This window comes from Gymnoscopelus braueri, assembly GCF_963280865.1.
Source record: "Gymnoscopelus braueri genome assembly, chromosome: 17".
Classification (NCBI taxonomy): Eukaryota; Metazoa; Chordata; class Actinopteri; order Myctophiformes; family Myctophidae; genus Gymnoscopelus; species Gymnoscopelus braueri.
In genome coordinates this window covers 31,987,604-32,014,119 of record NC_137617.1, presented here as the reverse complement: position 1 = coordinate 32,014,119, position 26,516 = coordinate 31,987,604, and the positions used below count along the sequence as shown (strand labels likewise).

The 26,516-nt window shown below is 41.2% G+C and overlaps 2 protein-coding genes across 3 annotated transcripts in view; both read left to right on the top strand.

Annotated features, from left to right (window-relative positions):
- abcc3 (ATP-binding cassette, sub-family C (CFTR/MRP), member 3) overlaps nucleotides 1-17,075 on the top strand; it is a 47,072-nt gene extending 29,997 nt beyond the window's left edge. Inside the window, exons 19-31 of one of the 2 annotated variants that reach the window (XM_080456149.1) lie at nucleotides 1,765-1,948; nucleotides 2,511-2,616; nucleotides 2,896-3,055; nucleotides 4,007-4,214; nucleotides 5,353-5,663; nucleotides 10,463-10,662; nucleotides 11,549-11,675; nucleotides 12,309-12,410; nucleotides 13,021-13,167; nucleotides 13,446-13,604; nucleotides 14,079-14,245; nucleotides 14,531-14,725; nucleotides 16,128-17,075. In XM_080456149.1, the coding sequence (XP_080312275.1) occupies nucleotides 1,765-1,948; nucleotides 2,511-2,616; nucleotides 2,896-3,055; nucleotides 4,007-4,214; nucleotides 5,353-5,663; nucleotides 10,463-10,662; nucleotides 11,549-11,675; nucleotides 12,309-12,410; nucleotides 13,021-13,167; nucleotides 13,446-13,604; nucleotides 14,079-14,245; nucleotides 14,531-14,725; nucleotides 16,128-16,239 (2,178 nt within the window). In that variant the 3' untranslated portion in view covers nucleotides 16,240-17,075. Of the gene's footprint in view, nucleotides 1-1,764; nucleotides 1,949-2,507; nucleotides 2,617-2,895; nucleotides 3,056-4,006; nucleotides 4,215-5,352; nucleotides 5,664-10,462; nucleotides 10,663-11,548; nucleotides 11,676-12,308; nucleotides 12,411-13,020; nucleotides 13,168-13,445; nucleotides 13,605-14,078; nucleotides 14,246-14,530; nucleotides 14,726-16,127 lie in introns of both variants that reach the window. The other variant, XM_080456148.1, reaches the window with a different exon arrangement.
- Nucleotides 17,076-24,256: 7,181 nt separating this feature from the next.
- On the top strand, nucleotides 24,257-26,198 carry wfikkn2b (WAP, follistatin/kazal, immunoglobulin, kunitz and netrin domain containing 2b; the record flags this gene model as incomplete). The annotated part of the gene is made up of 2 exons (XM_080455239.1): nucleotides 24,257-24,442; nucleotides 24,621-26,198. 2 exons carry the CDS (start codon nucleotides 24,257-24,259, stop codon nucleotides 26,196-26,198), a joined length of 1,764 nt encoding a protein of 587 aa, XP_080311365.1.
- Between the last annotated feature and the right edge of the window lie 318 nt (nucleotides 26,199-26,516).

Genomic DNA, 26,516 nt, shown 5'->3' with positions numbered 1-26,516 from the left:
ACCGTAGATTAGATCAGTGTTTCCCAAACAATAAGTAAATATCCCCTTTTTTCGTTTCCCAAATTAAAAAACAAATATATTATTTCAAAAGTTTAAGCAAAAAATCACAACTTTTCATCAATTAAGAACAATTCCAACATTTTTCAAAAGTATTTAATAAAAAACTAAAAACTAAATTGAGAAGTTGTGAAAATAGACAGATTGGGGGCTCTGATGGCCTATTAAGGTGAGTACCATATATAGGCTCTAGTGCAGCCTGACAGCGAGTTCAGTTCCCGAGACCTTTGCTGCGTGTCACTCCCCACTCTTTCCCCGCTTCCTGTCAGATCTCCAATGTACTATCAATAAATGCAGAAAAGCCCCAAAAATATAAAAAGAAAAGAAAAAAGATAGACAGATTGGCTCGGCATAAAAGAACATTGTCAGTAATTTATTTTGCTACTGAAGACGCTGTAAAAGTATTGTAGGTTATTGTAGTTTTATTACATTGATTACACCCTCCTTACTCTTTGTTGGTTTTTCATATTCATGACACCAAGTTCTGATAAATGGCTGTATACCGTTTGAGGTTGATTATGTCTGACGGAAACATGTAGAATTCAGCGTGTATTATGATGGGAATTGGCTTTTTCTTGTCTGTGAGCATGTGATTGAATGAACGCATATTGTGCACAATATGGATGTCAACATATTATGGTTAGCCATTTATTAAAATATATCCAAATATATGCTTATACCTCATATTTATTTGCATAATAATGAATAGCATTGTGCAAACTTTACGCTCAGCAGACTGTGCACTAGATCAGTGGTTCTCAACCTTTTCAGGTTGTGGCCCCCCCAAAAAATCATATTTGAACTGCCCAAAATGTTTGCCTCTTTCTTATATTATTTGACAATTTGGCCATGTTTGACCATGCAGTTTTTAGTTTGTTTATTACTTTTGATGCAGTAATGGTCTCCTTTCATTTAGGTATTTAAAAGGTCTTAAAATTCCTTAAGTTATCACTTTATACTGTCATCTGGGGACCCCCCAAAAGCATGTGGGGACCCCTCAGGGGGGTCCCGACCCACAGGTTGAGAACCACTGCACTAGATTGACACCAGAACATGTTGACATGAGCTGCGCAGATTATGATGCAGTTATTAAATTATTATTCTGCTATTTGCATGTACGAGTGTTGGGTAGGTGGGTCATCAACACCTTAGGCTAGGTTACACCATTAATTAAAAAGATTACGTAGTTTTTTTCCTCTCTTTAAATAACCGTTTATTAACCGAATAATTATGTCAGCTAATCAGTTGCAAAACCATCTTTTTTTACATCACTATTGCACACTGCACAGTAACTCACAAACGGACCCGGCGGGAGGCTTTGCTGTGAGAAAGTTTGATAATAACATAAAATCTACAGGTATCAGATTTACAAAAAAAACAACAACATGCCAACACATTGTGACATCTACACAGTTCAGTTTTTATTCAAATTGACAGACGTTTCGGTCCCTCTGGAGTGTGTCTTCAATTTGAATAATGCTGCTGAGCAAGAGCAGTGTGCAGGATTTTTGTTCATGAATAGTTTTTTTCATGATTGCTTCACTTGTCATTGTCCAAACGCACCTGCATCTGAACAAAGTGGATGTGTGAATATTTCCTTTGCATAGATATCTACACAGTAAAATGCAGAGAGTTCATTTGAGGTGAAGTTTACCTTGCATCAAACGTCTCTACCAGTGATGGATTGCTCCTGTCATTTCCCTGCAGACCCGTATCCTGGTGACGCATGGCATCAGCTTCCTGCCCCAGGTGGACAACATACTGGTGATGGTGGAAGGCAGGGTTTCTGAGATGGGCTCCTACCAGGAGCTGCTAAAGCAGAACGGAGCCTTCGCAGAGTTCCTCCGTAATTACTCCCTGGAGGACATCGTCGAGGAGGACGAGGCAACTGGTATATCCATAATATGCTCTTTATCTCGTTTTTTTATATGGAGTATAAAACTGTATGCTTAAGTACGTAAGTTTGTATTTAACCCATTAAAACCGGGAAAACATCTGTGTCATTTTAGATATTAACCACTTTAACCATTATTTTATACTTTGGTTATTAAAAAAATTGCTGATATACAAGCTCATAGCGTGTCACTTTGTGCCGCACTATGAACTTGTAGATCTGCTATATATTTTTTTATCGTGCAAAAGAAATTGTGAAAGATTGCATTGTATTCTTTGAATAATATACTGTATATATGTATTTTAAAACATTTTTAACTCAAATCTTTGCTTCTGGGGGTCCCTGGAACAAAGATATTTTGAGATCGGGGTCGGCGGCCAAATACATATAATTTTGGGGGTCCTTGACATGATAAAGTTTGAGAACCACTGATATAGAAGCATGAGTTAAAAAAAAAATACATTCGCAGAATCAGCCTCAGGTCTTAATGGGATAAGTTGCAATGCAAATGAGTTGTACCATATGAAGTGTAACCAAAATAACGTCATGTTTACAGCAGATTTCATGGAAGAAGATGAGGAGTTCCACGAAGACACCCTTAGTAACCATACAGACATGGTGGAAAATGAACCGGTCTTCAATGAAGAAAAGCGAAAGTTTATAAGGTACTGGGCATTTTAATCAGTAAAGTACCAAAGGTTATTTTATTGGGAATTCAGAAATTGCTGAACCAAAGAGGATGGCTGTAGCTTAAGGAGTTAAAGTCATTCTTGTGCACTTGATCAAAGCACATGAAGAAAGGCTTACATGCATGAAAAGAAACAAAACCATGTATTTTATAGAGTTTGGTAGGGTTAATGGCCTGACAGCTTATTTGTTTATCTTTGATAAGCTGCCCTCAGATTCATTCATTCATTCATTCATTTTGTCTCCTCTTGTTACAGGCAGATCAGCATCATTTCAGCGGACCAAGAAAACCCCAGAAACCGCTCTGTGAGGAAGCACACATGCAGCCTAAAGAAACCCTCAACCCTCGAGCCTCAAGCGGAGAAGAAGCCCAAGTCCAACAAACTGATCCAGGCAGAGACCGCAGAGACCGGTCGGGTCAGTGCTTTGTCTCTCTCTCTCTTTTTGTCTCGCTCAGTTTACTGCCTAAAGTGTTACGCCTCTATTACTCTCCTCATTCCCATGCAAAGAGTTGAGATTGTAATCTTACCTATTGACCTAAGGACTGGTGCGGGGGAGGCAGTGCATGACTAAAGGATTAAAAGGGTTTATCTCTACAGTATGGCCATGTGCTGTATACTATAAGATTAGCTTGATAGGGGACATTTCTGACATTGCAAACATTACCCCTGCTATGATTCCTATCGCAGACTGGCCTTAATAGAGCTACCTTTCGGTTTAGAGCAGCAGATCTGCCCCCTGTTGGTGAATAGTGCAGTTTACATTAAGCATGACTTGACTGTAATCTAAACAAATTCAAGGCAAGTGCTTGGAGGAATCCGAGAAATATTTGGCATAGCTGACACTATCTTTGAAAGTATAGGAACCGGATGTATACTGTAAGTTTGATGTATTATATATTTTTCTTTAACTCTTACCATCTTAACCACTTGAACACTACCGTCCCTATTCTGGGCAGTATATCTCTGCTGTCTGGCATTTTTCATGAAATGAAAAAATGTGTAGTTAGGAGGTTTTGTTCATCATTGATAAGAACAGCTGAATGGACCTCCAAGCTCACAATGAGGTTGGAGGTCAAAAGGGGGTGGAGCCTGGAGTCAGCAAAACCAGCTAACTCCGGTGGACTTCGCTGGTTTAGCAGAAAGTTTGAGGATCCAATGGAGTTAGCTGCTTTTGTCAGAAGCGCTTTTTAATGCTTTTCATTGGTTCAATATTTTTTTAATCAACACACAGACGTAAAGGGTGTTCAATGGCCCTGATTTATGGAAAAAAATGTTAAGCTGGTTTCTGCCGTACAGCAACGATATGGTAGTATCTGGTCAACAGAGTATATAGGGCTTAAATGATTACCCTCTCTTCCTCCACCAGGTGAAACTGAAGGTTTATATGGAGTATGCCAGGGCGGTGGGCGTCGTGCTCTCCGTGGTCATTTGTATCCTGTACGCCCTCCAGAATGCCTCAGCCATCGGAGCAAACGTCTGGCTCAGCCACTGGACCAATGACGCCGCACAGAACCGAACGGACGTGAATGTTCACGGCAGGGTGGGAGTGTATGCGGCACTGGGCCTCACACAAGGTGAGAACAGGTCTACTGTTAAGTGGGCATTCAAAACGGCAGGTGTCACGTACAGCCATGTTTCGGCATTTTCCCCTTTGTTTATATTAGTTAACTTTTACCATATCGTTATCGTTCAGGTCAAGGCCACGGAATAAAGAAGGGGTGGACAATCCAATAACTTGCTAGACATAAGGCAGTTTTTAGTTGTTGTTCAGCAACATTATCATAATGTGAAAAGAATCTGAGCTCATTCAGCTCTCAGGTCTGATGTACTGTAGTTTGAAGTCAGTCTGTATGTTACCGCCGCCGCGGGTTCCCACAGCAGATTTCAAATGGAATTTTTGCATTGGGTTTGGAATAAATGAAGAAATTAAGATCTGTAGCAAACAAAGGCTCATGATATTAACATGTTTTGTTCAGCAAGATAAGCTTCACAAATCAACACACTTTATGTTTAATTATAAAAAAGAAACCACATAATTACTTCAAAATGAACGGTTGTGATTATAATGGCTGTAAGTCAATTGACAATTGTGGACAGTAGACAATTTGTAGGTTGTATATCCACACAGCCTGACCTTGCTGATTTTCTGGTAGTTGCTTAGCATGTGAACAAACCATGGACTGTAAAGAAAACTAAAAATGATATCTTCCAGTATGCCTATGGGACAAATTAACAGGACATCGCAACACTAATAGCTTTGAGGTTCTCACAATAATTGCACTGTGGACTCTGGCTACATGATAGTAGTTCTCTGTATACAATGAATTATTATAGGATTAGGCAAGAACACTTAATTCTACTGTTGAGTATGTACTGTACTATTGTGTTGCGTGCGTGTGCCATAATTCCTTATGATTTATTCATTATGCATCATTTCAGCCATCAGTATTCAGTTGGAACACGTATCGCACTGTTTATTTATATAGATAATGTAGTATTGTGACATTACTGTTCCTCTTTCAGTGAGGGAGCGCGCACTTAACGGGCACACGTCTCGCACCTTTGGATTCAGGAGAGGTGCTGCGTCCGTGTCTCACTTTAATTCTACAGTCCTTCTAAATCCACACAAAAACCTTAACCCTAACGTTTTATCCTGCCCTCTCCTCCACTGGTGACCCCCCTTCCCACACCCCCACCTCCATCTCAATGTAGGTATTCTGGTCATGTGCTCGGCGTTCACCCTGGCCATGGGGAACATCGGCGCGGGCAAGAAGCTGCACTTTAACCTGCTCGTCAACAAGTTGCACACGCCACAGGCGTTCTTTGACACCACTCCCATAGGGCGCTTGATCAACCGCTTCTCCAAGGACATCTACGTGATCGACGAGTCTCTCCCGTCCACCGTGCTCATGTTCCTGGGCTCCTTCTTCGCCTCTATTTCCACCATGATCGTTATCATTGCCAACACGCCAATCTTCGCCGTGGTCGTGGCGCCCCTGACTTTCGTATACGTGTTTGTCCAGGTACTGGGACCGTTTTAACGAGGCTCCGGCACCGCTGCGGACGTCCAATAACAACCCCTCTTTTGCCCTTGGCCCCCCTCTTCTTCTCCTGCTCAATGCAAGTCTGTGAGCACTTCCTGTTCCCCAAGTGGCGCTCTGCATGGCTTTCTGGTGCAGCAGCTTTTTTGTTGACCTCTGAACTTTCGCCTTGGTTCCTCCTCCTCAGCCGTTGATGTTCCGGGTGTGTTGACCGTCCGCTGGTCTGCTCTGTCCTAATCGTTGTGCCTTTACTTCCCTTTTACCCCCCTCACAGCAGCCCACACACTTCCTGTCCTGCCTGCAGACTGCGCACAGACACACACACACACACACACACACACACACACACACACACACACACCGCCACCTACATGTGCATGTATGTATATTATTATAATACATACCTGTACATGCAGGTAGCAGTTTGATGTTGCTTTTAACATGCTGAGAGAAGTCTCTTTTATTTATTTTATGATTGTCATTACATTAATCACCACAAGAGGTAGCACTTCTTACACATTAGCACCAAAAACGAAACTGAGGACCATCCTACTGTATTTTTTCCACGCAGTCGATACAAAAATGAAGCTAACTCCAGTCATAACACCAAGACCTTTTTAATACATGTCTGTGGGTGGGTACAAATCAGTTCCATCACCTGAGAAGCACCTTTATTCTATCATTATGAGTATATAATATATTCACATAAAGAAGTATGTTGTAATATTATTACGGCATACTCACGAGTGCCACGCCCTGTTACATCATGCACTGCATCAGCCTGGCCTCAAGATCTATAACGGTGGTTCTCAAACCCTTTTCAAGTCAATGACCCCCCAAATGTATTTGACCGCGGACCCCCATCTGAAAATGTTTTGTGCCAGGGACCCAGAAGAGAAAACAAAAAAAAAATCAAGATTATTCAAAGAAATTCCAAACATTTTCGATATTTTTCAGAGATTTTCAAAAAATATACAAGCTACAAGCTCGCAGCGCGGCACGAAGTGACGCGCTGTGAGCTTGTAGATCTGATATTTTTGAATAGCCAACACAGTCACAGTGAATGAGAGAGGCCTGTGTGATGGAATACAGGTAGAGAGGATATACAGTAGTTCATCTGGTAGTTGTCTTTAGTGATGTTTGGTTCCCTCTGGTGGTTGTTTAGGGAGAAAGCAGCTAAACTAATTTACTTGCCCCTTTCTGACTAAATTGGTGTTTGGATGTGTTTTAGGGGGTTACACAAAAACATATTGTCTGGCCCTTGTAGGAGAGGGGGCACCTTTACCAATGAAATGATGCCAAAGGGGGAACATGCTTACCACAAAAATAGTCGAATTTGGGAAATCGACACTGTGAGGACAATGCTCCCATGGACCTCACAAGAGAAATGGTAGTTCTATGGTTACAAAGTATTTTTTAGAAATAGGCTTACAATTAGGAATAGATTTAGTTTGGGTTTAGGGTTAGAGTTTTAGGGGTTAGATTTAGGTGTTAAGATTGCTCACAGTGCATTTCTTTAATACAAACGTGTGTGTGTGTGTGTGTGTGTGTGTGTGTGTGTGTGTGTGTGTGTGTGAGAGAAAGGGTATTGTTTGGATTTATTATTTATAGTATAGTGCTGCATCAACCTCTTCAGTTCCCAGGTTGCATATGGAGGCTGATGAATGATTCAAACAATCCTCAACATCGCCCCACCTCTCCACTTTTTTCATATACATTTTACTTTTTTAAATAATAATAATATGTACATAACTGATCTTACTGTAGTTGTGCGGTATTGCACATCTACATGCTCACAATGCATCGAGCTGCGATGTGTCCCATGCCTAGTTAACATTTACTTTATTAAATTTGATGGACTGATTGTTTCAACAAATTTGTGATACATTGAACAAAGGTACATTATATATATTTTTTTAATTTTAAAACATTTCCCCACAGACCACCTGTAATAATGCCATGGACCACTGGTTGAGAAACACTGACAAGTGAAGCACTCCAATTAACCCTTTAGAACCACGAAAGCATCTGTGTCATTTTAGATTTTAGCACTTTGGCAATTAAAAAATAGAAGCTTTACAAGTTCACAGAGCGCCTCTGCGAGCTTGTACATCTGCTATTTTTGAACATTTTTGAAAAATCTTGAAAGTGTGAGAAACTACTGATTTAGATGGCATTTGTAGAATCGGCCTCAGGTCTTAATGGGTTAACATGGGTGTCTGATGTCACCTGTACCCTCCCTCCCTCCCTCCCTCCCTCCCTCCCCCCTCTCTCAGGTGTGCTGGTGCTGGCCACCTGCCTGCTGTTCAAGGCTTACAGCATGCTGCGCGCGGCCAAGCTCACTCACGACAACATGCTCCGGGGGGTCTTGCGGGCGCCGCAGGCCTTCTTCGATAGCGTCCCCATCGGGCGCCTCCTAAACCGCTTCGGCAAAGACGTGGACACTATAGACATCTACATTCCAGAAAATATTGACATATGGATGCGCACTTTCTGGTACACACTGAATGTGCTGCTCGTATGCTCTGTCCTCACCCCCATGTTCCTCGTAGTCGTAGGCCCGTTAATGGTGTTCTATTGGTGGGTTCAGGTAAATAGGACGCTCAGTTTGCCAACTCATTAATAGCATGCTGTCTGAGAGTGTTGTTGTGTGCTTTGTTGGAAGGCGTTTGTCGTCATTGGATGTGACATGACGGTCACTGCTGTCCTAGTGTTGTAGTGGCAGTGAGGCTCGGCCTCCGGTAGTTGTTGTAGTGGGCCAGCGGACAGCCTCTGGCGAGGCTATCTGGCGCCCCGTAGTTTGTCATGACGGCTGTTCTAGACAAACAGCACCACTGGAAATAAGAATGGGAATTGGAGATAGAACCACCCGGAATGTTTTTTAAAGAGCTGCTTTTAAGATGAACATTCCAGGAAACATTACAATTCAGACCCCTGTCTCCATAAGACACTAAGGTGGTCTCTTAAGATCAGAGCCTGACCAATGAATCAGTCGGATTCAAATCATCCTTTTTCTTTTTTTTACAACGATGGTCAAAACTATTATTAAGCCGATGTGTCCCAATGTTTAACCACGTTCAACCTGGCATCCCTATTTTGGGCATTTCATTATAATTTAGGTAAAACATTTTCAAAAGTTGTGTCAAAACAATAAATAAAATGAAGCTCACACTATTATATTATATATTTCACATAATATTTTTTTTTACCATTTGCTAAACTATAATCAATTCCAAGTTTCTCAATTTGATTACAAGATTTTACACCAAATATCAGTCACAAGTTCACAACATTGATAATTGCTGGGCTAGGACTCAATCAGACCCAAACATCTGGCATCGGTCAGGCTCTGCTTCAGATACTGTGGTAGCTGATGAACAGCCGTTCAGTAGTTTGTGCTCGTAGTGGTGTGTGTGTAGAATTAGGCATGGTTTGTTTTAATCATTATTTGATTTTTTTTTATTTCATTATCAATCATTCTAATAATGTTTCATTACGCAGCACTGATTCATGCAAAGTAGTGGCTTTTTAACTAGCATTTTTCAGAACACTAAGTACCATTTCTTTTCCCATTCTCTTAAAAACAATCGGTTTTCTCCTCATACGTCTGAGCCTTGCAGTGATTTAGGTGGGAGAAGATGTAACAGCCCCAAGTTTGATTTTAAACATGAGGGCCACTTTGGGCATTTCATCCTCAATCCTGTAGTTTGCAATGTCATTGAATCTCTCTTCGTAAAAAAAAAAACCTTGTCTCTTCTACTAACGATCAAACTGAAACGGCGATGAAGGTTTTGTCGACGATTTTAAAAAGAATCCTGTACCTGGCCTCAAGGTGGCGTAGTCGGTCAGCATGGAGCATTGCGATCTCTGCTCACCATGTGCCTTAACACCAATTCATACAGAAACAACTAACTTTAACAAAAGGCTTAATATTTGTATTCATGTATGTTAATGCTCGTCTAGAAGAACTGTATGCGTGTATCAAGTTGTCTACTACCTAAAATATCTTTCTTTCCTCGAGTAACATCTTTATCATTGCTTCCTTGTTGCATGGCCTTGTTGCTTTCTGCACTATTTATTACCATTTTACTAACAAATGGGCTCCAATTGAAGCCGCCTGATTTACACATGTCCTATCTCACCTTAATGAATGATGCTTATACGCTATGGAGGGAAATAGTCAAAAGTACTCTACAGTATAGAAGCCAAAACAGTCACTACAACAATATGATAGCATATAGGCAGTAATATCTTTTGAAAATGTTACCTCAGGTTTCTAGTTTATATTTAAACGACTGTATCTTATCTTTTAAGATACCAGTAATGCTATTTTTGATAGATGTATTTGCATATTTTGATTTAGGAATTAGGTTAGGTGTGAAAACACCTGCAGAGTTTAATATCAGTCATTTTTTAAAGAATTGGTATGGACTGTAGACCGAGACACTGTCTCTGAATACAATTAAATCATTTTAGCCGGCACTACATTGTTTCCACAGCCTGAAACAAATGAAAACACCAGATCTAACATTCTATTTTGTGGTGTAAACATATCAAACGTCAAATCAAACACTGACATCAAATTAGCTCTGCAGGTGTGTCTGGCTTTATTGCTGTGGGTGTGGGTGTGGGTGTGGGTGCGTGTGTGTGTGTGTGTGCATATGTACATTTGGGTCTGTGTGCTTACTGTATGCATAACCTAACTTTGAATGTCTTGGCGTGTGTAGTGTTACACACACTTATAATATTGTTTTTGTTTCTCTCCTCTGAATACTTTGTAGAGGTTTTACGTAGCCACATCAAGGCAGCTAAAGCGCCTGGAGTCTATCAGCCGCTCTCCCATATACTCCCATTTCTCCGAGACCATCACTGGCAGTAGTGTAATCCGAGCCTTTGGCAGGAACCCTGCCTTTGTTCTGCTGAGTGATATGAAGGTGGATGAGAACCAGAAGAGTTACTACCCTGGTCTAGTGTCCAACAGGTAGGTGTCTTCGTGCCATCACCAATGCAGAGAACAGTGGCTTTGTTCCAATAATTCATGGGACAATGAACAAATTCTTACACAGCCATTGGTGTGTGTTGGGGGACTATAGCATCGTACAATTCTGATTGTTAATCCTGAGCGTTAAATGTAACTTGCTTTCAACCTGGCGTTCCTATGTTGGGCATGTCATTATACTGTAGGTGAAAGAGGTGATGTGATGCATTGACTTGAGCTTGTAGATCTGCTATTTTTGCTATTCTTGAACATTTGTGGGGGGAAAATGTAAAATGAAATAAATAAAATGTTTTCACCTACATTTTCACCTATAGTGACACACCCCAAAATAGAGACACCAGGTTGAAGGTGGTTAAAATGTTTTTAGGATATAGAATGTGCGTCTGTGTTGGGAAATGACTGAACAAAGTACTGATATAGTAAAAAGGGGGGAAAGAATTGTTGTTTGCAATAATAATGTGTGGTTATCCCAAGGCACACCTGGTCTGGTCTCTGTCTGGGAACCACTGATGTAGAGAACAAGAAAAGTACTTTGACTATTTGTCAATCAAGTCAAATTGGAACATCGCCACTAACACATGTTGCACATGGCACTCTGCAATCTATAATAACATCTGTTCACATAGTTTTACAGTTACTTATTTACTGCATAGTCGTAGCCATCATATTTCACTAATTTCAGACAGAAATCTATTTTCTTTTTCTAAAAATGGATATTTCACAGTTTTCCGTCAGCTGTTTCCTTGCCCTTAATGTACAGTAACCATAGCAAGATCTGCTATTGTCGGTGCGCGACACCGGCACGCAACAAAGTATAACGTGACCCTTAATGGCGTGTCTGTGGCGCTGTTAACGTTGTATTTCCCAGATGGCTGGGCGTACGCATTGAGTTCATTGGAAACTGCGTCATACTGTTTGCCGCCCTGTTTGCTGTGATTGGGAAGGACAAACTCACTGCTGGGATGGTGGGCCTGTCTGTGTCCTACGCTATACAGGTACACAAACCTTTTTATCTCCATATTTTGATACTCTTCTACTTGATTATACTACAGCGTCACACAAAAGCATCAAAAGTAGCACGAAGCGACGCCTCTTGAGATGTAGATCTGCTACTTTTGCTATTCTGGATATATGAGGTTTCCACCCGACAGAGACGACGTTCATATTCATGCCCATTCATATCCACTAGATCAGGGGTCTTCAACGTTTTTCAGACCAAGGACCCCTTAGCGGAAAGATAGATGGAAGCAGGGACCCCCACCACTACATATATTAATTTTCGCAATTTGTCTTTTTGTATTACCTATGAAATTTTAACTTTACGTTACTACAAAATTGACCGAAATAAACTAAACGAAACTAAATATATATTTAATTCATAATTAAACTTTTTCTATTGATTTCATAGATGGCTTTATAGACTTAGTTTGACAGCCCTATCGTCAGTGTTATGTAAATTTATGTTTTAACTTTTTTTTTTTTATGTGTATTTTTTTCCGACATTTAACCACCCCTCTAGGGGTCCCGAATCCCCTGTTGAAGACCTATGCACTTGATTGTTTCTATAGTTTGGGCCTCTCTCCCATGGCATCATTGCCATTAAAGCTGTGTTGTGTTGTTTGCTGTAGGTGACCATGTCTCTCAACTGGATGGTAAGGATGTCTTCAGATCTGGAGAGCAACATCGTAGCGGTAGAGCGGGTCAAGGAGTACTCGGAGACTAAGACAGAGGTACTGCTGTGTGTGTGGGCGTGCATTGTGGCGATGTGTGTGTGTGTGCGCACCATTATAAATTGCCCATGGCACATAAAGTTGGCACTTAACGCGTTTTTGTTTGCTTTAAAAAGAAAAAACATATTGTCGGGGTTTGTGCTGGCCCAGAGAGCATGCTGTTAAAAGGCAGGAATTTTTGCACACATTCCCTTAAACTGACATGCTGCCAGGTCATGTTCTCAAACAGAACAAGACCTATAAACCATAACTAGACCCATAAATGTTATATTACCTTCTGCTCCTCAAGGGCCCCTCTATTACATAAGATAAATAGGGTATATGCACTGTACACACCATGCCTTTTTCATTAGCCATCATAGAAAATGCAGAATGTCCCCATTCTATACGCGGCGTAGTTTTGACGTGAACGTTTTTTTTGCAGTATATTTAATGGTACGATATGTCCCTAGTACAAAACAATTGTTTGGCAGCTCTGAGCTGTGTTAGTTAAAGCTTCCAAAGTCCTTGAGCTTGATGGGCAATCAAGACCTCTTTAAAGCCAAGGAGGGTCAATAAGGACTAAGGAGATTGTTTTCGTAGTCTGAAACGGTACGTTTGCCGCCCACAGGCCCCCTGGGAGGTGGAGGACAAGAAGCCTCCCTCTGACTGGCCAATGGAAGGGAATGTGGAGTTCCGGGACTACAGCGTTCGGTACCGAGAGGGCCTGGACCTCGTCCTGAAGAATCTCACCCTCTCTGTCAAAGGAGGAGAGAAGGTGAGCAGGTTGTTGTGGTTTGAGCTGGTATATATATATATACGGATCAACATTGAATATGAAATTTAAATGTATGGTATGTTTTATGGTATATGTCTGCTATTTACCGAAGCAAATAATTAAGAAAAGCCATTGGGAGAGACACTGCAGAAATGATCTCAAACCTAGATATTTCATTTTCCATTTTGGTTGTTAAAATACAAATACGTATATAGCAATACAGTATGTGTGCTTACCGCATACTGGAAAAAATTACAATTATGTGTTATCCTGTACAGATCGGCATTGTGGGACGTACGGGCGCAGGAAAATCCTCCATGACACTGTGTCTTTTCCGACTGCTGGAAGCTGCGGAGGGAGAGATAACCATCGATGGGGTTAAGATATCTGAGATAGGCCTCCACGACCTGAGGTCCAAGCTCACCATCATACCACAGGTAACACGCACACGCGCACACACACACACACACACACACACACACACACACACACGCGCACACGCACACACACACACACACACACACACACACACACACACACACACACACACACACACACAGAGAGTCTTGGAGGTATGTCACACTCCCTTTCAGTGTGGGACAATGCACTATTTTATCTTACAGTACATTACCAATAACACTATATATCCTATATCAGAGTTGTGATTAAACAAACACACACATTTCTAAACACTACATATATTTGTAGATAGACCAAGGGGTCTATCTTTGGTTCCCTCATTTTTACTTACCTCCAAATCTCTTGCCGAAAATAGCCAATCTACAAGGTCACGACGCTGCGCAACGTAACACGCTGTGAATGCTTCCCTATTATGACATGCTCAGAATAGGGACGCTCTAGGGTTTGTGTGTTTAAAACTCCATCTCACTGCATCTCTCTCTCTGCCTCAGGAACCCGTTCTATTCTCTGGGTCCCTGAGGATGAACATTGACCCCTTTGAAAAGTACAGCGACGAAGAGGTGTGGAGGGCCCTGGAACATTCTCACCTCCACAAATTTGTCAGCAACCAGACAGCCAAACTGGAGCTGGAATGCTCAGAGGGAGGAGAAAACCTCAGGTAACCTTTTAATGGAACGTTCTATGGCATGCAGTACTGGAAGTACTACCAAAGATCGTACTTATAAAACCAAACAAACAAGTAAATGTGCCTACCGAATTTCTTTTTATTTAATTTTCCTTTTTTTTCATCACGTTAGATTTTTCTTTGTTTTGTAAATTCTAAGGCTGAGTTTTAAGGAAGCTCCGTTTAAATCCTCCATTGTGTGTGTGTGTGTGTGTGTGTGTGTGTGTGTGTGTGTGTGCGTGTGCGTGTGTGTGTGCGTGTGCGTGCGTGCACGTGTAGTGTGGGCCAGAGGCAGCTGGTGTGTCTATCCAGAGCTCTGCTGAGGAAGACCCGGATCCTGGTTCTGGATGAGGCCACGGCTGCTATCGACCTGGAGACAGACGACCTCATCCAGTCCACCATCAGAACACAGTTTGAAGACTCCACCGTCTTCACCATTGCACACAGACTCAACACCATCATGGATTACACAAGGTTTGCCACTTAAACCCTCTGTTCTTAGTAAAACGGACCTGAGTTATAACTGTACTTGGTGTGCTCTTTTTTTCCTCTCTACACCAAATTTCCTGATTGAAAATAGCCCAGAGCTTGTAGATCGGCTATTTGCGGCGAATGTTCCCCCCAGAATAGGGATGCTAGGACTCCAGTGGTTAACCACTTAAAAGAGTAGTTAACCCAAAAAATTACTTATTTTCCCCCAGCGCTCTATACTGGGTCTGCTAGTATTTACCTCTACACTTAATCTTTTTGCCGAAAAATGCAGATAACAAGCTCCCAATGCGTCACGTTATTTTTGCTGAATGTGCTGGGGTCCAATACATACTGTATGGTGCAATAACTGCCGCGTTATTGGTCAGGGTTTCTTCAATGGATTCTGCATTATTTTGACCCTCCCCTTGTAATTCAGTATGGCTGTCAAAATCCAATATGGCTGCCAAGATATCACTCAATTGAGATTTATGAACCCATACATGAAAAACCTGATGATAGCTGATTTGGTTTTTGATTGATTGATTGATTGATTGAATTATTAACATTATTAACAGTTTGCAAATAGTAGTGGTACTGTTATACAATAGTGCTAAAAGGATAACACAAAAAGCCCTTGGGGCGTCTTTCCATTGTGGTCCTATGTATTCAATTAATGTATGTAATTTAGGTATGGTAGCTACATGGTTTCCCATGTAGCTACTATACTCATGTTCATGAAGAACCTTATCTCTTAACACTTTACCTGCCAATCACGAGTATAACCGTTGATGAAAAATACACCCGTTTACTGCCAAAGAAAATCCATCCACGAGTATAACCGTTTTTCAAAAAAAAAAGTTTTTTTTCTTTTTTTTTGTCTTTTTTTTTTCAATTTATCCACACAGAACCAGAGATATCACGATCCAAAGATTTCTAGCTCCATTCACTCCTTGGTTAACTTATTACTTTAAAATCCTGTATCTCGGCTCCTGTGTAAAAACAATTTCAACACTGGCACTGGGGGAAGTACAATAAAAAAAACCCTCTGGCAGGGAATGTGTTAAGTATTGGATTCAATCAAAATCTCTCAAAATTCAGTATGGCTGCCATTCATATATCATTGCATGCATCTGCACATGGAAAGGTTGATGCTGTATTAATTTGTGTTATTGTAGTGTAGCTTATTTATTCACGTCCTGTCAGAACATCTCATTTCATTTAATGTTGGATGCAATACGGTCACAAAAATCCAATATGGCTGCCAAAATAACATGCATGTATGTTGCATTGCTGACCTTTGCCACCAGACTTTCATTACAAAAACTACGTTTTTTTTTTATAGTTTTTTTGACAGATGTTAGAATTCTTTTGTGAATGACTTATCCCTTCTTTTACCTCATTGCAGAGTCCTGGTGTTGGACAAGGGACAGATTGCTGAGTTCGACACTCCGACAAACCTTTTGTCACAGAGAGGAATATTCTACGGCATGGCTAAAGATGCAGGACTGGCACAATAGCATCAATTTCCCTATCCAAATGTCATTAACCAGGCTTTAGCATCAGCTCGTTTCAAATTCAGTCAAATTTCATAATAAAATGGATTGAAGAGTACATTTCAGGTTTGTATTTATGATTGGTAATTCGTAATAACAATTTCAGCGGCAATTAGTAGGTGATTGTGGAGTGGAGCTGAGGCCAAGCCTAAACTCTTAAACAGACTTGTGGAAGTTGCAAATCATTTTTGGTTGGTTTGATTTTACTGTGGTGCACGTGTGGAGTGCACCATGAGTGGGGTTAATGCATCAGGACATTTCAAACAGTGTAAGTTAATTTGGCAGTCTGAAAATATACCGAATAAGCTTCCGAGTACCTTTTTCCTGTGATTGCATAACCCTTCTTGCACTCATTGTGTTCTCCTGTGTGGCAAACCCCACACATCTGGCATTCAGTCAGGGTAAAAGTCACTGGAAAAAAGTATTCGCAAATACTATTTGGACCAAGTCTGCTCTTTAGTGCCTTCTGGCAGAAATAGCCAGTGAATGTATAATTTTCTACTCAGCTGCAGAAAAGAGGAGGAAGTCGTTTTTATTGTTACTTTTTCTATTCAGAAAAAATATATACTGTATACTATGCCACTGTACTTTCCATACAAGAAAAAATAAGTTTTGCAATGAACCCAGCTATTTTTTTACTGTTTCATTATTTAAGCTACTTTTTAAAGAGTTGCCTCAAATAGGGAAGTTTGCTCAGTTAAACGTGTGATTCCTTTGTGAACCAAATCTGTAAAAACTTGAATTCTGTACTACCAAAATATGAGATATGGTATATGTCTTTATTAAAAAAAGAAAGAAAATGCTGTGTGTTTTGTTTTTGTTTTTCATTTTCTTGTTTTTAAATTATCTGTTATATACATGGTGACAGATCTTTGATAGCTGGACAACCAAAGTAGGTTTTTGGTCAGGTCTACACAACAAAATACTGTCAAATACTGTCAAAGAGAGTAACTTTTGCTGTGTAGGCAAGGACGTGCTGTTATTATTGATGCCGAAGAGTCGATCGCCTCAAACTGCTAGTTGGGAAGGAGATGTATTCAATCAAATTAAAAGGAAAACATCAACATCAAAAGAAAAGTCACTGGTCAATTTTACTAGAATAATGAAACTCTTGTCAACTAATACTGTACACATTGTACAATGGCAATGTACTTGTTCAAGTACTCCACTAGAGTGGGCTCTACTCTCACAGTCAATCAGCGATCCTACACCAGACAGGCAGTAGTGTCCTCTGGAATAGGGTTCCAAAAGTTTGATTGTTGTGTGTAATGCATCCATTGTCACCAGTGCTATATCAAGAATCTTGTAGTGTTTTGGAAACTAATGAAAGTGTGGTGGTTGCCTTATTTTAGATGATGACTCATTATGTTATGGGCCATGACAACGAAGTGGTCCAAAACTAACAAAATTCACATACAGGATTACACAATTGTAAACAATTGACACTGCACCTTCTGTTAACTGACAACAAAAAGTATAAACATTAATTTCAAATGTCAAACACTCTTATCAATTTAATTGCTTTGTACAGTACATATTGTCCCCACAAGCATCCTTGCAAAAGCTATTAGTCATGACTTCTCCTATGTGATGGATCGTGTAGCCTCGTGAGCCAGCCTCTGTGGATTGTGTGGATGTGGTTGATCACTGCATGGTGAGACGGAGAAACTGGATGTGGGCCCATCTCGATACTGATTAAGGATTAAGACCATTTAGGATTAAGAGAAGGCAGGCTCATGCAATGATTGTGATCCAAGTTCAGTGCATACGTGCGCGCACAAACACAGCACTAAGGACACGACTACCTCGCAGCGAGATGTCTCTCGCCCCACACCACAGGGACAACTGCGGTTAGCACTTCTTAGCAAATGTTTTCCTCTAATAACTGTGAATCTATTTATAATTTATAATGTCACCAGATTCCTTCTCCACTTCTTCTCTCTCCCAGTTGCCAACATTGACAGATGCTGATGATGGCCAAGGATGGATGATGGCTCAGGCTGCCAAAAGCGCTTAGTAATGTGATGTCCCTGCCTATGGGCAAAGCCACATGAAACAGGTCGGGTTCGGCTGGGCTCTGCCAGTCTCACCAACTTCCCCCCCTATCAGTTTATGCTGCAGGCACAGGAATCGGAGGTAAAACAATGATTAAAAATAACTAACTAAAATAAGCCAAGAATTTCCTCTGGCAGCCAGCAAATCCATCCTTGTTTACCTCTGGGCTCGTTCCCCATGCTGTGTCAAGGTGTTGCTCAATGTTATGTCTGCCAGGTTAAAATGCCAACTTGACAGGTAGATACAGTAGTAGATAGATGTCTTCTTGCTTCATTTGATTATACTGATTTACTCACGCTAAACTTACTTGAATATGTTTGTGTATATTTACTGTAACAGGCATGTCTGTCACATGTTGAATTAAATAATTTTTGAAATGATACATTTGAAAATGACATTTTGTAAGCATTAGTATGCTTCTATCGTTCTCAGATCTGCACAGCTTTTATACTCATACCTACAGATGTCTCCTTTTGGAATATTTTAAAGCTGAAATTGGTGAGCAATTCCTTGTTGCCACAATCATGATCAATTGATCATGTGTGTGATTAGCCAGCCAATACGGACAATTCCAGGGAGCGACAGCTCGTTTCCACCGGTGAATCACAGATGGATCTCCTTGTACCACATTATTATGCTGCATAGTACTCTCCATGGTATAGTAAGCTCAATATGGTTTACTTTAAAACCCTGTACTTAGTTGACCGGATTCCCAAGGTCTCTCTACTAGGCCGCCTCCTGTTTTCACTCTACACTAAAAGTCTTCGGTGACCATGTTGTTTTGTGTATATGTTTCTGTTTTTTTTTTTTAAATAGGGAAGCACCTCATGGATCATACATTATGTATTTTATCATGTGCTTCACAATATAAAATATTTCACAAGTTCACAATGTTGTGAGCTTGTAGATCTGCTATTTTTGCTGAGTGTTAGCCCCAAAATAGGGATGCTAGGGTTCAAGTGGTTAAAGCCCTATGTCAGCCAGTTGAGCCCCTGGAATCATGTTTGGAGATTGCACTTAGAAACTTAACGGCCACGGGTTCGATTCCAGCCACTGGCAGTTGCACAATGATGTTGCATCCTGGTTTGGATCAATGGTGAAAAAGACTGCTGTGAGAGTCAATCTGAAAAACAGATGAATCCAGTGACACTGACACGCAGCCATATTTATAAGCAGTTGTTACTTTTTATGGAAATGCGAGTCCTCAAATAACCTCTTGCTAGAGGGTGTATCAGTTAATAATTTTGCTATTTTGAGTTGCCTTAATTCCATGTAAGAAATCCGCCTACTATTATCTCCCGATGTTTAGCCCCAAGATGTATCCATCCACTGTGGCGTTGACAGGAGTTTATTAATTTGGGCTCTGCATGAAACGTCTTATTCATCAATGACAGGTAATGTTCTGACTGCGTAGGGGGCATGTAAGGTAAGCCGAATTCTCTTCCATGATGCTTTCAGGTAAGTGCTTGAACATTCGATGTTGCTGTTTCCTCTCACTTCATCAGTGACACTTGAATATGACTTGGCTGAGGGATGTGTGATACTCATCAACCACACTCAACCACACACACACAAACAGATAGATGCACACTGCCAAAATCACTTATCGCTTGTTTGATATGTTCTGTTCTTAAACTGGCAGGAGCTCCTCTGAGTGTTGGGTCTGATGACGAGGCTATATCTGCCAGCCGTTCTTATAGAAGTAGATTTTAGACCACTCACCTGGATGTGACCAGGTGAGACAACTCAACGATATTGGGTGTAAGGTCAGCTCCCCTGCATCACACTCAGCTCACATAATGCATTTTTAGTCAAACTGTTTTACTTGAGGTAGGGCAACAGGGAATGACCTTCACATCAGAAGTACATTAAACCCTATATATTATAAAACCCTTGGTTGACTGGAGTCCCCCAGGGTTCTACACAAGTAAGCTCCCTCCTTTTTCCCCTCTACACTAAATATATTCTCCGGAAATGGCAAACTGTTCGCACCAGAATAGAGTATGTGGTTACGGGCCCATTTGAACGCCCTTGACCACTGACACTGCTTTCTGATCATGCATGCACAGAACCTGTGCATCCACAGCAGTCACACACAAACACTTCAAATCGTGCAAGTTCACTGTTATCGCAATGGAATGCAGTCTAGTTGTGCTGTCCTCGCTTGAACTCTGTACGAAACAAATTGAAATGATTTACACAGAGGAAGAATAAATAGTTATTTACAGTAACAGTTTTTTTGGGGGGGGGGGGGGGGGATTCACTTGTTTTTTTTTTGGTAAAGGGCAAACGTTATGTTCTTTATGGAGCTTCATGCATCACCTGATGTGGTCCTCATCTTCTCTGTAATTGTTTTTAGATATATTGTCCTCATTTCACCTTTCTTGGCTCGCAAACCCATAGCATTGAAAAAGTGTGTTATCTAAGCTACTCCTCTGTTTATGTTCCGAAGGCCCAGCCACCCAGGTAATGTCAACCACATAAGAAAATGCTCTGTATCTGGACTGACATAATTTTGCAATAAATGTACTGACAGGCTTCATTCATTCTCAAATGTCTTGAGGGGTAAAACAAAAAGTTATATTTCAGACAGCATGGCTATCAGCATTTTTCCCTGCTTTCATTAGAGTTCATGGATCTTTATTTCATGAAACCATGGGATTGCACATTTCCATAAATACAGTTGTAGCTAATCCCCTGCAAAAAAGGTGAGCCTTGTAGCTTGAGATTTAAAATGTCTATACAGCGACAGTTACTGCACACTTGTCACAATTAGATGGCTGTTTACTGTTTATACTGGAATAATGTTTTATAACATGTGAACACCAAATATGAGTTTTTTAAAAAGATATAAGATGTGAAAGGGGTGAAACCGCATGTAGATGCCTCTCATTTCATTAGTGTCATTTGACTTGATTAAATATCAATATTTACTAATGATTACTCCAAGTTAATTTTGTAGTTTTTTTGGATGACAATTTTAGAGCAATAACATTAAAATACTAAATTGACAACATATGTAAAATAACCAACCAATAGAGGATTGTAAGGGTCTCCACAGCCAATCACAGTGATAGTTTGTTAGTATTTTTTTATAACAATAAGCAAGCTACATGTAACCCTTTTTTTTACTATGAAAGAACAGCAATTAGTTTGAGCCTTATTCAAATGAATAGCTTTCAATATCTATTTATATATTATTTGTATATACATATAATGTAGAAATCACAGTAATTATTTAATTTAAAATATGGACTGAGGTCAAATATATACAAAGTATATTCTCTTTATGAAGATAATCTGTAAGTATCAACATTCTGTGGAAACCATGTTTTCTTCCTTTTATAAATAATAAGTTATAATATTTTCTATTGAATGTCAGCCATGTTCATGCATAATTGATACTTCTTATTATGGACCATCATTAAAAAATAATTATATTTCATTTTTGCAAATTAGAATGTATTATAATAAATAAATAGCATACAGCAGGCTGTGGGTGAAAATATTTTTTTTATATTATATTTTATGTTCACTTTTGCCATCCTTGAAATGATGAGAGCTACCAAAATCATTAAATTAACTAATAATTAAAATAACTATCTTCTTTAGTATTAAATAATGTATTATTCACAGGCATGGGACATGGCCATGCACCCATCTGTTTTGTCAGTGTTCCAAAGATTTAAACAACCAATAGAGATAGAGATTCTTGTATTATTTTATTTTTCTACAATAGATAAAGTATTTTCAATTTAAGTGTGATGTGTATATATGCGATAGTCATAGATTATTTAAAAAACACCATATGGTTATTTCACCTCCTCAACCGCAACAAAGTCATTATAGGCTAATCCAAAATGTACGATTTTGGTTCATTCATATCAGGAGTTTTTCATGTATCTTCACATGACATAACAATGTATAGCCTCTACCAGTGGTTCTCAAAGTGGGGTCCGAGGAACCCCAGGGGTCATTGAGAGGGGGGGGGGGGGTAGTTAAGTAGTTAACATAGCATTAACAATCATCTTAATCACTTTATCCATTTATACGTTGTCTATTTAAACATAGCAGATATACAAGCTCGCAGCGCGTCACTTCGTGCCACGCTGCGAGCTTGCACATCTGCTATTTTTGGAAATACTTGAGAAATATCGAAAATGTTTGAACATTTTCAAATACTTTTGAATTTCTAACCCCAAATCTTCTCTGCGGCACAAAATATTTTCAGACGGGGGTCCGCGGCCAAATACATATCAATTTGGGGGTCCGCAGCACAAAAAAGATTGAGAACCACTGGCCTATACTGTATAATGCCAGTTCACTTGTTACGGCAACAAGCTCCATTCGACTGTTTAAATCAGCAGAGCTCTGTGCGTCTTTACGCGCAATGCGCTCTGGTGTTCCTTGCAGAGGTGGAAAAAGTACTACATTGTTTTACTTAAGTAAAAGTTCAATGTTGAAAAATACTTTGTTACAAGTCATTCAAAATGTACTTGAGTAAAAGTACAAAGGTTTTACCATCAAATTGGACATACAAGTACCAAAAGTAGGCCTACTCATTACGCAGAATGTCCCATTTCACAAGTTTTCAAATGTATACAATGTATTGAAATGTTTTTAAATAGCAGATCTACAAGCTCACAGTGTAGATCGGCTATTTTCAAATGGCCGAAATGTAGCCTATACATAGGGCTGAAGTGGTTGATGTGTAGACTATGTTTTGTAATAATAATCCAAATCTGCAAAGTAGCCTAACTAGTAACTAAAGTTTTCAAATAATTGTAGTGGAGTAAAACGTACAATATTTGCCTCTAAGAGATGTAGTGGAGTAGAAGTAAAAGTACAGAAAATTGAAAATACTCCTGTTAAGTAAAAAATACCTAAAGAATGTGGGAAATGTAGGCTACTTAGTTACTTTACACCACTGGTGTTCCTCGTGCGTTCTGGGCTCACAAAGGGTTAAATGGGGTTACCATGCAATCCTTTTAACAGGCAGGTGCCCCACCAGTCCCAGCCCAAAGCTTACCACTGTGTTTGAATACAAAAACGCTCGCCCCAAAACACAGTTGCCTCCGGGGCAAAGCCGGCGGCACCTGGTATTCCTAAACGTAACCAGTAAACTATGCCTAATTCCTAAACGTAACCTCTGTAAAACGGTGCCAAACCCTAACCTTATTCCTATAGACCCCTTAACAGACGACGTCACACTGATAAGAACCAGTATGCGTGCAACCAGTATGCGCGCAATGAAACCCATTCTATCAGGTCTCGCTAGGACGCGCCTCACTAGCCAACACACAAGAGGGGGTACCAGCGCAGCGCACCCCGAAAAAACAGGTTGGGAATTGATTGCGTGAAACAATCACCTGTGCGTCCAGTCTCAATGTTAGTAAACAAATAATTGGTCTATACTTAACCTCAGTAAAACTATGGCTAACCATAAACTTATTTCTAACCTTATCCTCTCGGTAAAACAATTTAAAGAATACAAGAATCGCTGGGCCGCGAAAGAAATGGGGGCGAGTGTGTTTTGGGGCGAGACATCCGGTTACCATGTGTTTTTTTTTCTTCTTCTTCTTTCAACATCTCAGAAGCAATTCATAACTGTCATACTTGGCGGGTTGTTGATAGCAGTGGTCGCAAGTGTGGCGCTTATTTTTTGTTGAGCATGTAGTATATATAGAGCATCCTCGTTGCGGAACTTAGATGCCGAAGTGGACCTGGACAGTCATCAATTTACACTGATAGCCGTTTACAAATTACAGCATCTGTGGAGAGACTGGAGACCCTCAGGCAGCGTGTTCTCGACTCGTTTCAGCTTTTCACGTCCAGATTCTTCCAGCCTACATCGACCGAGAAACTCTCGCTGGATCACAGAATTTTCCATTTCCAACCCAAATACTTTTTTTTTTACAATTCGCTGATGCTGTTTCCTCGCTGGATCTGGTTCCTAGCGTGCCTGTCAGTGTGGATGATGGACCAGCCTGTCAGAGCCATGCCGCCGCGCGTAGCCGTATACTCACATGCGGGCATCTGCCCCAATGACATGAACCCCAACCTGTGGGTGGATGCCATGAGTACCTGTACACGGGAGTGTGAAGCTGACCAGGTGTGTTAATGACTTTTATTAACTTTAATGGTTATCACAACTCAGTGTTTTGAAGTCATACATTTATGTTATCCACAGCCTACACTATCATGTGCAGCTGAACTGTATTAATGTTTGTAATACTTGTTATTTCTGCTTTTTTGATTGTAATTTTTTTTATTATGTACTCCTCTTACAGGAATGTGAGACCTTTGAGAAGTGTTGCTCTAATGTTTGTGGGAACCGGAGTTGTGTGGCAGCGCGTATCATGGTCGGAAACAACAGACCTGTGGGCATGCCCAAAGAGGCCACTTGTGTCAGCTTCATGTGCCCCCAGCAGGGGTCCGAATGTGACATATGGGACGGTCAACCGGTGTGCAAATGCCGTGACCGCTGTGAAAGAGAGCCCCACTTCACCTGTGCCTCCGACGGCATGACCTACTACAACAAGTGCTACATGGATGCGGAGGCATGCTCCAAGGGCATCACTCTCTCTGTGGTCACCTGCCGCTTCCATCTGACCTGGCCCAACACCAGCCCCTCGTTGCCCCAGGAGACCACCCTCCTTCCAACCACTGCGCCCCTCCAGGCGACCATCCCGCCTCCTACCGCAGCCCAGCCGCCCATCATGGTCAGCAGCCCCTTGCGCCAAATGGTTATGGTGGGTGACACGGCCAGCTTCCTGTGCGATGTGACGGGTCGCCCGCGACCCGAAATCACCTGGGAGAAACAGAGGCAGGAGGATGGGGTGCAGAGAGTGGTGATGAGGCCCAATCACGTGCGAGTGAACGTGGTTGTCACTAACATAGGTCAGCTGGTCATCTATAACGCCCAGCCACATGACAGTGGCATCTACACCTGTATAGCTCAGAATTCCGCTGGGTCAGTAGTGTCCCACCACCCACTCACCGTGCTGCCCACGCAGCCTCCCAAGAGCTTCATGGAGGCCAGGAACGTGACCCGTTGTCTGGCGGAAGAGTGCCTTAAACCACCTGAGAATGGTGAGGACTGTGGGAGTGAGCAGGAGAGAGTAAGCTGGTACTACGAGCCTAAGACTAACAACTGCTTCTCCTTCACCCACTGCCATGGCAACAACAACAAAAACAACAACAACAAAGATAACCAGCAGCGAAGGAAGGTATTCGACACGTATGAGGAGTGCATGCAATGCTGCGGTCCAGAGCTGTCGGGCCCCTGTGGTCTTCCTAGCCTGCAGGGCCCCTGTAAGGCCTACGAGCCACGCTGGGCTTACAGTAGCGCACTGCGGCAATGCCAGTCCTTCATCTACGGAGGCTGCAACGGCAACGACAACAATTTTGAATCCAAAGAGGCCTGCGAAGAGATGTGCCCCTATCCAAAAAACCACCACTGCAAGGCCTGCAAGCCACGCGGCAAGATGGTGACCAGCTTCTGTAAGAGCGACTTTGTGATCCTGGGTCGGATGACAGGGCTGACGGAGGAGAGGGACTCGGGCCACGCCCTCGTGACCGTGGAGGAGATCCTTAAGGACGAGAAGATGGGGCTCCGCTTCTTCGGCCAGGAGCCCCTGGAGGTCACCTTCCTGAACATGGACTGGAACTGCCCGTGCCCGAACATCACCGGTGCCGCAGCCGAGGGCCAAGTCATCGTCATGGGAGACGTGAACGAGGGCATGGCAGTCCTTCAGCCAGAGAGCTACGTGGGTGCTTCCAGCCCCCGGCGTGTACGGAAGCTCCGAGAGGTCATCTCCAAGAACACGTGTGACATTCTTAAAGACATTACTAATAGCCCTCAGTAAGGTGGCTATTTTACTTTTTTTTTTATTATCATAATGTGTTCTTAACCTTTAGCCACACAGACCATATCCTCAGTCAAATAAAATATTTGTAAAATGGTCTAAGTAAAGTAAAGTATACATTATTAGAACATGCTTAAACATTCCGAAGGTCTAATATTTCTACAATTGCTACAAATTGCTACAAAACCTGTATATCCAGTCATTTTGGGGCATAAACAAGAAGTTGAAGGATAAAATTAAGTCTGATAATGATGTACCGTTTATGTTCACATCATGTATACTTTATATTACTTAAGACCATTTATCAAATATATATAT